This window comes from Sapajus apella, unplaced genomic scaffold, assembly GCF_009761245.1.
Source record: "Sapajus apella isolate SASKATOON/1434 unplaced genomic scaffold, GSC_monkey_1.0 scaffold3, whole genome shotgun sequence".
Taxonomy (NCBI): Eukaryota; Metazoa; Chordata; class Mammalia; order Primates; family Cebidae; genus Sapajus; species Sapajus apella.
Genome location: NW_022436943.1, coordinates 55,234,485 through 55,248,952, shown reverse-complemented (window position 1 = coordinate 55,248,952; position 14,468 = coordinate 55,234,485). Strand labels below are relative to the sequence as shown.

Here is a 14,468-nt window from a genome sequence, read left to right as displayed (position 1 = left end):
CACAGCAGTTGAGGTCCCAAAGAAAAGAATCTTCACTTAGCAGGAACTGCCTGCCCACCTCCACTCCCAGTTACCCTTTGCTGGAGAGAACACTCAGTCCTGGCTTCACCAGGTGCTCACTCTCTCGCTCTCTCTATCAGTGGTGAATTTCGCACAGCCAGCCTTAAGTGTGAATTAGTTGGGCATATGTCTACATCTTCTAAGTTACTAAACAGCTCAAGGGAAGTGGCAGTATCTACTCTGTCCCTGTGTCTCCAGCCTGAGCTTGATGCCTGGTATGTATTGTGAGCACAGCGATGTTCCAGGCGCTAGGTTAAATGTTCTGGATTCATCATCTCAAATCCTCACAAAGACCTTGTGGGAGTTCTCTTAATTGTTTTGCAGATGAGGAAAATTGATATTCAGAGAGTAAACAGACTTATGAGAATAGGCGAGCTCCAAGAAAGCCCCAGCTCTTGCTTCTTTGTAAGACCTGTTTCTGTCTGGAGTGACACCTAGAACGAATGCCAGTTATGTCTCCATCAATAATTAAAAATCTATTTAAATGTTTTGGGGATCTTATAAGAAAATGGGGGCTTCCCATTCCTAATGGATAGAAGAACTTCTGAGTCACGTATCTACCAATAATTAAAGAGCTATTTGTATGTTTTGGGGATCTTTTAAGAAAATGGGAGCTTCCTATTCCTAATGGGTAGCAGAACTTCTCAACATACAATTTGCCAGCAGGATGCTCACTTCCTGTAACATTTTTTTCCAACCCACGTACACATTCTCTTGACTTTTCTTCCGTCCCAATTCACCTTCTACATAAATTCTACTCTCTACCAATGGAAAATTTCTCCTGTCTTCAAATCATATCTGTGCAGCCTGTATTTAAATTGTCATTACATTAATATCTACACAGAAAGACAGTGCAATTATTAAGTATGCATCAGACAGCGTTCTGTTTGGCATCTGGCATGCAGAAAGTGCTCGGTAAATGTTAGCCATTATTCATTTTGTTTCAGCTTTGCAGCTGTTGCTATCATGGTGATTTTCCATGGCAAATGCAAAATGAGAATGGCTGGCACAGACTGCTGCAGAGAAGGAAGGAGACTGTGAACACTCACATAATCCTATGATAATATATTTTCCTATTTATGAGAGGAAGTGATGCTGTATTTGAAGGATATTTCCCATCCCAACAGCCAGAAAACCCATGGAAGAAACATTAATGCTCCCTGGGTATGTATGCATCCTCCTCTATATTCCCAGACTTCCTGCAGTCATGCAGGGTCATATAAGTAATTTTGGCATGGGCTGCAACTTACAAAAGCACATGTGTTGCTTCCTGCCAAAGCACTTAAGAGTTGGTGCATAATCCCACAGCTCTCTCCCTTCCAGTGCCACAGTGACTCAAAGACTAAGGAGGCTACAGTGGCCATGTGGAGAACTACAGGAAAGTGGAGCTCCATTAACTGGAGTCTCTGAGAGACTGTGGGGAGCAGAGTTCCCCACCAAAATGCATTGAGTATGTACTGCAAACGAAATCAACTTTTGTTGTGAAGCCAATTAAATTGTGGAGTTAATTTGTTACCTTAGCTTCCTAACCTCTCCGAACCTGCACAAAGCCTTTTTCAGATTATGGTTTTAATGATTCTTCATGCACTGTTCTCAAAGAAAGCTCCGCGTTACAAACGTGCTTAGTAATCTAGCCAGTTTCCTCAGGTGCCTGCTTGCTTCCTTCCAGGTGGGCCAGAATATCACAGGCATGCTGGGCTTCCTGTCACGTGGTCCTCCAGTGAGGCTGTGCGTGGGTATGGCGTGTGTCTTGTCCCTTTGGAACACAGGTGGGTCTGGTTGGAGTTCTGGAAGTGTCTGTTCTGTATACTAAGCTTGAGTATCCATTGTGCTTTACAGAAACTCAGCCACCAACATTTCTGCCCAGAGTCTTAAATGAGTCTGTTCAAAATGGTAAAAATAACTTCCCTATTTCTGTTTTACCCTTGACTTTTTGCATTTGAGTCCCATGTATGCAAAAGAATTCTCTTCACCTCCACTGCTACCACCTTTGTCCGAAACATCATTTTCCTTTTCCCAGACGATGAGCGAGCTTTCCAAACCAGCTTCTCCTCTTGTCTTTCCATGACCCATTCACCAGCAATCAGCCTGAGTGATCTTTTTATAAATCTTATTATGTCATCTTCCAAGTTCCTCCCTCTTTTCTCTCCCCCTGCCCCAAATTATTCACTGACTTCCCACTTCTCTCTGTGTAGTGTACCAGGTCCTTTTCAGGCTCTGCATGACACGGCCTTCCTCTCCCTCCCCACTTCCTACCCCTCCACCTCCTTCATTCTTTATGCCCCCATCACTGTTGTCCTTCTTTCAATTCTTTAAAGTAACACTCATGCCACATCAGACACTGGGTTTGTGCTGTTCTCTATACATCAAATATTCACCCCACCAGTTAAGTCCTACTCAAATGCTATTTGTTCTTCAGAGATTAGCTCAGCATCCACTCTCAGGGAAGGCTTCCAGATTCCTGAGACTAGATAAGCCCCCTATTACATACCCTCACCATTCCCTTCAAGGTATTCAATGTTGTTTGCCTACGTGTCTGCCTTTCCAGCACACACAATGCCTAGCAAATACTAGGCACTCAATAGCATGAGCCATCGTTAGCAGTTGGTCAACAAATATTTGATGACTAAATGATTAAATGAACGAACAAACTAGATGTGGGATTTTAAATGCCACTTCACAATCCCAGATCACAATTCTCTTATCTGTAAAATGGGTATGTTGAACTGAATTCTCTCTGGTATTATATCTTGGTTATAATTTCTCTGATTAAACCTTTTTTACTTTAGTGTCTGGCATTGAAGGGGAAACCAAGAAAGAGAAGGAAATGACCTTCCTACCTACCACAGGTAAGTGGGCAGTAAGAGCTTCTTTTTAGCTTACTGTTCTTGGGCAAATTCCTGGGCTTCCCGAAGCTTTTTACATTCTCTACTGTTAAGATAGTGATACATCCATATCTAACACTGTAATGGTCACAACAATGGTTCCTGTGAGCTGCTCATTTCTTTATGGTTTATTGAATACTTGAATCCTTGTGATCTTAATAAATCCACAAAGACTGTGACATTCCATTGGCGATAGAATATTGTACAATGGGAGGTGTTGTTACTTGCCATCATCACCTTTGTAATAATTTCATTTTTCTTTGCCTCTCCTTTTTGATGCTATGAAATTGACTTTGCAGTACAATGGTGAATACTTGCAACAGAAAGGACAAGAGGGGTCAGGGAGCCATTTCTGTTTCTAAATTTTTAGCAAACAAGCAGGATAATTTTTTTGGTATGGTTTTGGTTTTAGTTTTTGAAGAAATTATGTGACTTTTTATTTTTATTCATTGTTTTTTTTTTTGAGACAGGTCTTACTCTGTCACCCAGGTGGGAGGGCAGTGGCAGGATCTCAACTCACAGCAACCTCCACCCCCAGGCTCAACAGATTCTCCTACCTCAACCTCCTGATAGCTAGGATCACAGACATATGCCACTGTGCCTAGCTAATATTTTGTATTTTGGAAGAGACGGGGTTTCACCATGTTGCCAGGCTGGTCTCGAACTCCCAAGCTGAGGAGATCCACTTGGCCAAGACTTCCAAAGTGCTAGGATTACAGGTGTGAGACACCAGGGCTGGACAATTTTTATACTCTTATTTATTTTTAATTAGAACATTCACGTAGTTCAAATAGCAAAATGTACAAAAGTGTATAAATTAAAGTGTTCCCCCAGTCAGCAGTTTCCTTCTCCTGAGAGCACCAATTGTAGCAATTTATTGTGTAAGTAGAATAATTTTCCACAAATATTGTTCTTATCTGAGCCTCTAATTTTCTCCCCCTTAAATGGGAACAACAATTCCTTCCCTCAGGTAATCATGAAGGATAAAAGGGTGATAAAATACTAAGCATGAAGAAGTATAAACAGTGCAAGGAGACTTCTATTTTAATGACATTATGGTGGTCTTTTTATCCAGAAATAGAAAAATGTCTTTTCATAATCTGTCAGGGAACTTATTTGAAAAATGCTTCTAATTATATCCTATTCAGAACTCTGTGCTCCACTGGTGTTTAGTTCAGACTTGAAATATTGTTTTCAAAATCCACCCAAGGATTTGTAACTTAAAAAAGGAGTGGTAGAAATAATCTTTCCTTAGTAAAAGGAATGGAACTAAAGAAAGGTGCTCAGTGAGAAAGATGACACAGGCCCCGCCATTCTGGCAGGAAAAGTATGGGAATCCTGCTGCCTGGAGACCTAGAATGGAGATAACCCTGGTCCCTGACCCGCATGGAGGACTCTGTTGCCTGAGCAGATCACAGGCAAGGTTGATTGGTGCCTCCCTCAGATCTGATAGCAGCTGCTGCAGAGTAGACTTCTCAGGTAAAGTGCCACGCAGGTGCCTCAGAGGGTGGAGTGGCCTCTCTCAAGCTAGAGAGCTGGCTGGTTGGCAGCATTTGCCCTGCTTTATTATGTCTGTCTCAGACTTCCTTTTGTTGTGATGTAAGCCCATTGCCTACAGTAGCCCTGTTATGAGGAAGGGGAGTTAGAGTCCCCACCTACCTCTAATCGCAGAAGCTCTGATATTTAACCAGAAAGCTTGGCAACTAGTAAAAGGCCAAATTGGCTTAAGCAAGCAACAGTTGACTTGACTCAGTTTCAACACAGTATCTAAAAAGCAGAAGATAGCAACCTAAATGTTCATTGAGGGATGAACAGAAAAAGGAAATATGGCATATACATACAATGCAATACTATTCAGTCTTAAATAAGAAAATGTTGCCATATGCAATAACATGAGTGAACCTGGAGGGTCGTGTGCTAAGTGAAATGAACCAGTCACAGAAGGACAAATACTGCATGATACCACTTACATGAAGTGTTTAAATAGGGAACCTCACAGAAGCAGAGAGTAGAAAGGTAGTCACCAGGGGCTTAGGAGAGGGAAATGTGAAGTTTGTTGTTCCGTGAGTATGAAATTTCAGTTATGCAAGTTTAGTAAGTTCTAAAGATCTGCTGTGCAGCATAATAACGATAGGTAACAATACCATATTGTGCACTTGAAAATTGGGCCGGGCGCGGTGACTTATGTCTATAATCCCAGCACTTTGGGAGGCCAAAGCAGGTGGATCAAGAAGTCAGGAGTTTGAGACCAGCCTGAACAACATGGTAAAACCCCATCTCTACTAAAAATGCAAAAATTTGCCAGGCATTATGGTGCGTGCCTGTAATCCCAGCTACTCAGGAGGCTGAGGCAGAAGAATCACGTGAACCCGGGAGGCGGAGGTTGCAGTGAGCTGAGATCACAGCACTGCACTCCAGCCTGGGCAACAGAGTAAGACTCCGTGTAAAAAAAAAAATGTTAATAGAGTAGATTTCATAAATGTTTTTCAATAAAATTAAAAATTAATTTAACTTAAAAAGTAAACTAAAAAGAAGTGAGGGAGAAGAACATGGACAAAGAGTTGAGATTGCTCTTTTCTGGTTTTATCTTAGCCAATAGCCCAATATGCGATTTAGGTACATGAACTTAAGTTTGGGGGATTTCAGTTTATTCATTCTTAAAGTGAGTTTTGGACAAGATGATTTCTAAGGATGTTATGAATTGTTTGAGGCTGTACTTTCATGTTACTATTTTATTCATGAAAACTTTTATTTCAGTGTCTGGAAATAAAGATGTTAAGAAGGAAAAAGATGGGACATTCCTTGGTGTGGTGGGTAACTACATCAGCCCTAAATCCTGACTTACTGTGTCATGCGGGGGACATTTCTCAGACTCTGTGGCTTGTTTTCCCTTTGTAAAATGAAAATTTAAAATAAAGCGCCTTCTTCTTCCTGCTGGTACCTACTTTTGCTGTGGTCATTTTTCATGTTACATCAGATACTAGCTTTTTTTGTACCAGCTTCTTTTCTGAACCTCTCTGTGACCCTGACAAGACATGTCACCTCTGTCTCATTTAATTTAACAAAATAAAATGTAAAATAAGCCACCTTCCAGATGTAACATGAAAAATGACCACTACAACAGTAGTAGTAATGCACGTAATCCAGAAGAACTGATCCTTCTGGCCTGTGCTTAACGGCATTTCCACAAGAAGGCCTTCTCCATCCCTGACACCAGGCTAGTGCCCTGGTACTCCCAGCGCCATGTTGACTCTCCTCTCTTGTCACGACATGTGAGTCTTCTCCTCCCTGACCAGATCACACACAGGAAGCTCATGGTGCTATAGACTGGGTTTGTTCCCCTCTACCACTTCATATTGCCTAGCATATTGCTTGGCCCTCCGTGAATATTTCTTGAATGAACCAATGAAGAATGAATGAATGAATGCCTTTGAATTTTCAAATTTTTCTTTGACATTTTCTTCTTTGGTCACATGAAATTTGCCAAGTAGGGAAGAGGCCTAATATTTTGGCCACTGCTCTACAGTTCTAAAAAGTAGGTTCTGAGCCCTTCATTATGACTTAGTTGTACAGTTAGGCAAGTTTTTTCTCCTCTCTGGGCCTCAGTTTCCCTACCTGGGAAGTTTGGAAACTGGGAAACTGAGGCCCTGAGAAAGAGAAAAAACTTGCCTAACTGCACAAGCTTAATCACCAATAAATAAGCTTAATCACCAAGCTTATTTATTAAAATGTGGATTTCTAGGCCACACCCACTCCACGGAGATCAAAATCTGTATCAGGGTCCTGCAGAAGAGTCTGGGATCTGCCTTTTCTCTGTGTCTGCCAGTGATTCACACAGAGGGCAGCTGCCAGAGAGGCTTCCAAGGCTTCTTCAGTTCCTGGGGGTAGGAACTGTAACCACTTGCATTTTTCTCATGAAAACTGTTTTCTTCCTAGTGTCTGGCCTTAGAGGAGAAGAGAGGAAGGAGAAAGGTGTGGCATTTCTCGCTACCACGGGTGAGTTTCTCTCCCCAAAATCCCCGGGTGGCTTGAGCTGCGGAGCAATTCCTCCACTTCTCTAAACCTCTGTTCTTTCCTACAGTGGAGCCAACATCATCTCCCTAATTATTACCTGATCATTAAGCAAAGGCTGAAGAAGAGAGTGTTTGAATAAACAGGAGCATCAACAACTATTTCCATCTTGTCAACTGTTGTTTCCAAATCTTTAAGGACTAGCTGGGGGAAGCGGGAATTTTAACTCAACCCGCTGCCCACTGCCACTACTGCTACTGCTGGGAGATTTCTCCTTCCATCCTGGGTCAGGTCCTGGACCTATTAATTCTGAATTTCTGAGGATAAAGCCCATGCACTGGAATTGTGTAATTAGAAAATATATATTTCCAGGTGATGTCAATGCTCAGCCATGGTGGGTGGACCCTGCGTTTACATGGGGCACTTACTTTCAAACACAGAGCTGCTGAGAACTCCTGCATTGCGCTTGGTCTTCCCATTATGGTTGAGATATCTTTCATGAATCCCAAATCTCTCCAAATGCAAACATGCAATAGTCACTAAAAGTATATGTCTCTTGTGCTTCACTGGAATTTCCTTATCTTATTTGTCACTATGTTGACCATCACCTCCTGAGGTCAGGGCTCTCCTCTTGACTTGGAACCCTTGTGCCTGGCACTTGGTTTGTGTTCAGCACATGTGCAAAGAAGTTTGAATATCTGCCTGAAGTTTGGAAATGTGGAATTTTTCTCTCGCCAAGAAAAGCCTGCCAGTGACGTTTTCTCTGAATCTCTTTCAGAGCTGCCTGCAGGGTCAATCGATCTGTCCGCACTCAACCTGACAGAGCTTGTGAATGGGATGCTGAGTAGAGCATTAAAAGGTAATCTTTTTTTTTTCTTTTTTGAGATGGAGTCTTGCTCTGTCACCCAGGCTAGAGTGCCATGGCATGATCTTGGCTTGCTGCAACCTCCGCCTCCCAGGTTCAAGCGATTCTCCTGCCTCAGCCTCCCAAGTAGTGGGGATTACAGGTGTCTGCCACCACACCAGGCAAATTTTTGTATTTTTAATAGAGATGGGGTTTTGCCATCTTGGCCAGGCTGGTCTCAAATCCCTGACCTTGTGATCCACTCATCTCAGCTTCCTAAAGTGCTGGGATTACAGGCATGAGCCACTGAGCCTGACCAGATAATCATTTTTTTAAAGCACAATCCAGGTCCATTTTTTTCTTGTACTAGCATCTTTTTTAAACCTCTCTGTTACCTTGACAAGACACTTTGCTTCTGTGTCTCAGTTTCTTGGTGTTGAGAGTGGAGAATAGGCTGAGCTCAATGTCTCATGCCTAAAATTTCAGCACATTGGGAAGCTGAGGCTGGTGGATTGCTTGAGCTTAGGAGCTTGAGAACTGCCTAAGCAACATGGCAAAATCCCATCTCTACAAAAAATACAAAAATTAGCTTGGTGCAGTGGTGCATGCCTGTGATCCCAGCTACTCGGGAGGCTGAGGTGGGAGGATTGCTGGAACCCAGAAGGCAGAGGCTGCAGTGAGCTGTGATCACACCGCTGCATTTCAGCCTGAGAGAAAGAGTAAGAGTTTGTCTCAAAAACAAAAACAGAATGCAGAATTCATTGTCCTACCTAACTCAAAATGACGTATAAAGTTTATAAGAATTTTGAGAGCAAAATTGCATTCCAGACATGGTATGTTTGTAATTGTAACTCTGTTGCCATAAACTAACAATAATTACGAATTGATTATGTTAATATGATTCTGATTTTCTCTTTTTAAGACAATATTATGATTACAATATTATTGCAATCTTCTTTCTGTGTTATTTAGCATCTAGCAACATGATTTGTATGTAACACATACTTAATGAATGATAGCAAAGGCTGAAAGATCCCTAGTGTACATTCCTCATTGCCTTCATTATTTATTCTCACTTTCTTCAATCAATATTGATAGAACACCTATCCCATGCCAGGTACTCTTCTAAGTATTGGAGGGTAATGCAGTAAACAAAAACCAAAAAACTCTTGCCTGAGGGAGCTTCCATTCTAGTGGTTGAAGGAGTAACCAAAAACAAATAATAAACACAATAAATAGGTAATGACAAGTGTTATTTAGAATAAGGGGGATGGAGAATGCCAATTCAGCATTGAGGTCTATATAAATGGCATTCTCTAGGACTGTGCAATACACACACTGCACAACTGTGCTTGGTGGCTCTATACTTGTTCATTTAGGTGTTTACCCATCAACATTATTCTCTATTCCTATCCCAAAGCCCGTAGCTGTAAATCACAGAAATATAGCTCCTGTCCCCAATTTGCTCTCATGAAAGTCACTGCGGATAGGGCTGCCTCAGAGGTACAGGATAAGAAGGCAGCGATCTGCCTGAAGAGGGTGCTGTGCAGAGACTGAAGCGTCAGATGGAGGAATGGGCTGCAGAAACATTCAGCCCTCCCAGCCTTGAGCTATTAATCCTGTCCTTTCCTCTGCAAGGCCCTGAACTGGGCTCTGTGAAATGTTGCAGACTCAAATGTCATAAATCCTACCTTCAAGGAGCTCAAAACTCTTCCAATGACTCATTTAATCCTTGCATAACCTCCATGCAGTGGTACCCTGACTCACATTTTCTACGTGCAGACATTGAGGCATGCCCATTGCCATATAGAATGGAATTCAGAACTGTTTAATCCAGGTTTGTGTTCTAGCCCAAAGGTTCCCAAACTTGTCGCACAATAAGAAGCATCTGACATGCTTACTAAATATTCATCTCCCCAGGTTCCTGCTCTGGAGATTCTGATCCACCTGATCTTGGAAGGGGTACTAAATGTACATTTTTAGCAAGTGCTATTGGTGATTCTTATCATAAAAAAAAAAAAAAAACTTGAGGAAATGGAGTATTGTAGTATTCACATTTTGGTGTATATCGCATTCTTCTAAGGAGCTTGTTAAATAGAGTCTGGTTCCCACCCAGTGTATGTCATTAGGATCTCCAGAAGGCAACAGCCAGAGAGCTGAGGGGGAATGGGCACCACTGGTGATTTGCATGCACCAAAGTCTAATGATTCTGCTATTCCAGCCACCATCACAGTGGGTCACAAATTTATATGAATAAAAATCACCTGAGGCCCGGCACAGTGGGTCATGCCCATAATCCCAGCACTTTAGGAGGCTGAGGTGGGAGGATCACTGGAGCCTGAGCGGTCGAGGCTGCAGTGGCTGTGATTGCACCATTGTATTCCAGCCTGAGTGACAGAGCAAGACCCTGTCTCAAAAAAAAATCACCTGATAACTTTGTTAAAATTCTGAACCCTGAGCATACCCACTTCTCCCCTTTCTTTACCATCTGATTTATTGCATCTGGGGTCACGCCCAGGAATGTGCCTTTTTAATAAGTGCACCAGGTTAGTTGATACAGGCAGGCAATTCCCATATCATGGTCTGGAAAGACCTTCCTCTACTGCACTGTCTTCTAGATACAAATCAAGAGCAGGCACTGATGGAGAGTAGGTAAGATGCTCATGCATGTATTCCTAAACTTGATTGTTTATTTTGTGTTCCTGGTTTAAAAAAAAAAATCCCCTTTCCTTTCTGTAATAGACTAAACATTGTCAAAGGTATCCACTTAATAATTACCAGAATCTGTAAATGCTGCTATGTCAAAAGAGTGAATATCATCTGATATAACAGATTGATCAACTGAGTTAAAGATTGCCCAGGATTATCTGTGTTGTGCCAGATGCCACCACAAGGGTCCTTATGAGAAAGAGGCAAAGAGAGACACACACAGAAGAAAAGCCCATATGATGACAGAACAGAGAGTTGTGGCCACAAGCCAAGGGACACAGGCAGCTGCCAGAGCTGAGAGACGCAAGAACAGAGTCTCCTTTAGAGACCTTGAAGGGAGTATGCCCTACTGAGTTCCAGACTTCTAGTCCCCAGGACTGGGGGAGAACAAATTTCTGCTGCTTTATACCACCAAGTTTGTGGTAATTTGTTACAGCAGCTTCAGGAGCCTAATACACTTTGGAATCTTTTATTTAGAGAGCCGGCACAGCTTGAAGATGAATCAGGAAACTATAGACAAATGATACATACTCTTCAGTTTTTTGGTTTAATTTTACTTTGCTTATTATTTTTTATTTGTATTACTTTTTAGTTTATTCTTGTTTCTTTATTTTCATTAATTTCTAGGGACTGTTTACTTATTTGTATTATTGTTACATTAGTAGGCATTTCTGTCTGTCTCTTTATCTCATATGTTTTGGCAGATAGCAAGAAGTTCTTCTCCTTGCTGAGTGTCACTTCTTACAGCTCCTTTGCCTTCCACAAGTTTTCTGTAGCTGTCTACAACAGTGAGTGCTGGCTGGCTGTTCTTGATGGTGATGGGGGTGGGGGATGTGTTTCAGTGCCAGTCTGTATGTCAGGATCTCTGTTGAATCTTTTCTCTACACAGTTTCTAACCTGAAGACGGTGGACCCCACCAAATTCCCTACAAGGTATTGCTACTGTTTAAACAATCAGACCAATGACTTATCAGGTGGGTACAGCTAACCATGAGGCTTGCAGCTTTTCCAATTTCGTTTGTGTCCTTTTAGATAAGTTTGTGTTTTTCCTCAATGTAAGACAGGAAAATATGGTGCTATCCACTACCCTTAACCATGTGTACATTCATTATCCCAGTAATATTTTTCTCTTGGTCTTACCCTAGAAAAACAGTTGTGTGTCTAAAAGGGACAGAGGGAAAATGTTCATGAAACATTGTTTTAATTGCAAAATTGAGAAACAACCTACATATCCATCATGAGGGAAAATGGTTAAGTTGTCTCCCATAGAATTAAACTTTGGAAAACAGCCACAAATAATACATAACTGAGTAAGAGTGCCCAAATTTGGCCTGTGTATGGAAAAACTTCCAAGAGATTTTTTTTTTTTTTGAGACAGAGTTTTTGCTCTTGTTGCCCACGCTGGAGTGCGATGGTGCAATCTCAGCTCACCGCAACCTCTGGCTTCTGGGTTCAAGTGATTCTTCTGCCTCAGCCTCCCGAGTAGCTGGGATTACAGGCATGCACCACCATGCCCGGCTAATTTTGTGTTTTGGGTAGAGATGAGATTTCTCCATGTTAGTCAGGCTGGTCCCGAACTCCGAAACCCAGGTGATCTGCCCTTCTTGGCTTTCCAAAGTGCTAGGATTACAGGTGTGAGGCACTGTACCCAGCCAAGATTTTTAATTAGAAAAAGAAAGTTACACAAAAATACAAAGAGCATGATGTTATTGATGAGAACACATATCTGGGCACCAGATAGGTGATTCCTTCTGGAAAGAAGATTGGAGTATGTGTTTCAGAGTGGAAGAATGCTGGCTGAGAGAGCCTTAGACTACCTGAACTTTTTTTTTTCCAAGAGGAGTATATTCATGTGGTTGTTTTATAATTAAAACTTTAAAGTATTACATGTTCCTATATTTAGAGAACACTGGAAAATAAAAGTGACAACTTTTCTCACCACTAATTCAACCATTCAGTAATTCATTTTGAGCACACATTATGAGCCAATCACAAAGCATGCTGAGCAAAGTGAACACACCTCCTGCCCCAGTGGGATGTAGATTCCTAGGGAGGAGCAGAGAGTAAATAAATGCACTGCAAGTACATGGTATGTAGGCTGACAGCCTGACCATGGGGACCATGAAGCAGGGGAATGCTGGAGAGAAAAGTCATGGTGGGGGCTACTGCTGTGTGGAGAGTGGTCAGGAAAGTCTTCTCCAAATGAAGTGTGGGTTGAGGGGTGACCTTCAGGATGTGAGGTACCAGCCCTGTGATTATTCCTGGGGACAGTGTTCCAGACAAAGGCCTCAGTAGCAGCATGAGGAACAGAGAAGCCAGCATAGCTGGAGCAGGTTAACCAGGACACAGTTGTAAGAAATGAGCTCTGATTGGTGAGGGCAAAATGGAGAGGGTGTTGCAATCACATAAAAGTTTAAGATCTCCTGTGAGGATTCTAATTTTCACCCAGGAATAAGAAGGAAGCCATTGTGACTGTCTGTACATAGAAGCGGCACGATCTAAGGATGCTTTGGGCTGCTTGTTAAAGTCTATATTGTGAGGGAAGCCAGCACTCAAGGCAACCAAAGCCTCTTGTAGTTTTCCCCACTTAGTCTAATATTAATATTTTCCACCATATAACACTCTTCATAAATGTTTGTAATGGCTATGTAACCAGTCAATGCAAGCATTCTCTTAGCCACTAGGCTGTTCTCAGACATTTGAGTGTATCTAGGTTTTTCTTAATATAAATAATTTTGCATTGAACATCTTTGCACATAAACTCTTCCCTGTTTCAGATTATTTCCCCCACAAAGTAGAATTTCTAAAATAAATATTGTGAAAATATTATAGGAAATAATTACTAACATTTAATGAGTACATATCCAGACCTGACACTGAGTACTTTATGTCTATTATGTTATGTGATTTACCCCATGAATCTCATAAATAAATACATTTGTGAGGAAAAACCATCTTCATAATCACACCTTTCTCACCATTTCATTAACCCCCACTGAGGGTAGAATTTTGTGCTGGATGTGTCCCTTATCCTGATTGTGTGAAAGATAAAAATAAGATTTAAAAAGTTACATCTGCCTGGAGAAAGTTTATAATTTTATTTCATGAGTCAAATCATATTTCCACACACTTGAAACAATTATATGAAAAGAATGATCCATGGATGATTATCTACTGACAAAACTGCATGCTGTTCTTCTGGTAGGTCACAGCAACTTTCGCAAGGCATGACAAGAAGTCACAGTGCTACCGTGACAGGCTGTACACTTAGGCCAACAACTTGCCATTACTCAAAGCCTTTGGGGAAGATATCTTTGTGGATGATCTTTAGGTCTGGATCATTTTATTTATAATGGTTTCAACTCTGACCTATAGCCCTCCTTTGAGGGTGTATTTGCATATTTTCCTGTTTTTCTCCCTAACTGAAAATGACTTAAATTTTCTTGATTTTAAAAATAATGTACTGGATGTCAAAATGCTGTGGAACATGAAGAGGTAAACCAAGAAGCCAGAAATCACTGGTATCCCACCATCCACAGATAGTCACTATTAACATGCTGATGAATGTTACCCAAGGCTGTCTACACCACCTATACAACCCACTTATCTATCCCACCTGTCATCTAAGCTACTTATCTAACCTACCCACCTATGTGCCCAACTAATGTCTACCCATCTGTCTAGACATCCCACTCTACATATAGGAACACATTCTCTGTATTATTTAGAATACAAGGTGAGCTACTATAACAAATGACTCCAAAATAGTCTAATTTAAAGAGGTAGAAGTTCATTGCTTTCATGTGTGATAATCTGGGCATGCAGACATGCCAGGGCTGCTCTAATGGTTTTGATGGTTTTGGGGCCCAACCCCCTTCTCTCTTGTTGCTCTGCTTTTCATAAAGATCTGTTCTCATAGCCTAAGGTAGGTTGCCAGCACATCCACACTCCAGCTACAAT

The 14,468-nt window shown here is 41.6% G+C and overlaps 1 protein-coding gene across 1 annotated transcript in view; it reads left to right on the top strand.

The window, feature by feature from the left end:
* The first annotated feature begins 1,750 nt into the window (after positions 1 to 1,750).
* Positions 1,751 to 14,468, top strand: part of HHLA1 (HERV-H LTR-associating 1) — a 39,315-nt gene continuing 26,597 nt past the window's right edge. The window contains exons 1-6 of the mRNA XM_032247580.1: positions 1,751 to 1,829; positions 2,850 to 2,909; positions 6,882 to 6,941; positions 7,735 to 7,815; positions 11,214 to 11,297; positions 11,399 to 11,482. Of these exons, the coding sequence (XP_032103471.1) occupies positions 1,751 to 1,829; positions 2,850 to 2,909; positions 6,882 to 6,941; positions 7,735 to 7,815; positions 11,214 to 11,297; positions 11,399 to 11,482 (448 nt within the window). The remainder of the gene's footprint in view (positions 1,830 to 2,849; positions 2,910 to 6,881; positions 6,942 to 7,734; positions 7,816 to 11,213; positions 11,298 to 11,398; positions 11,483 to 14,468) is intronic.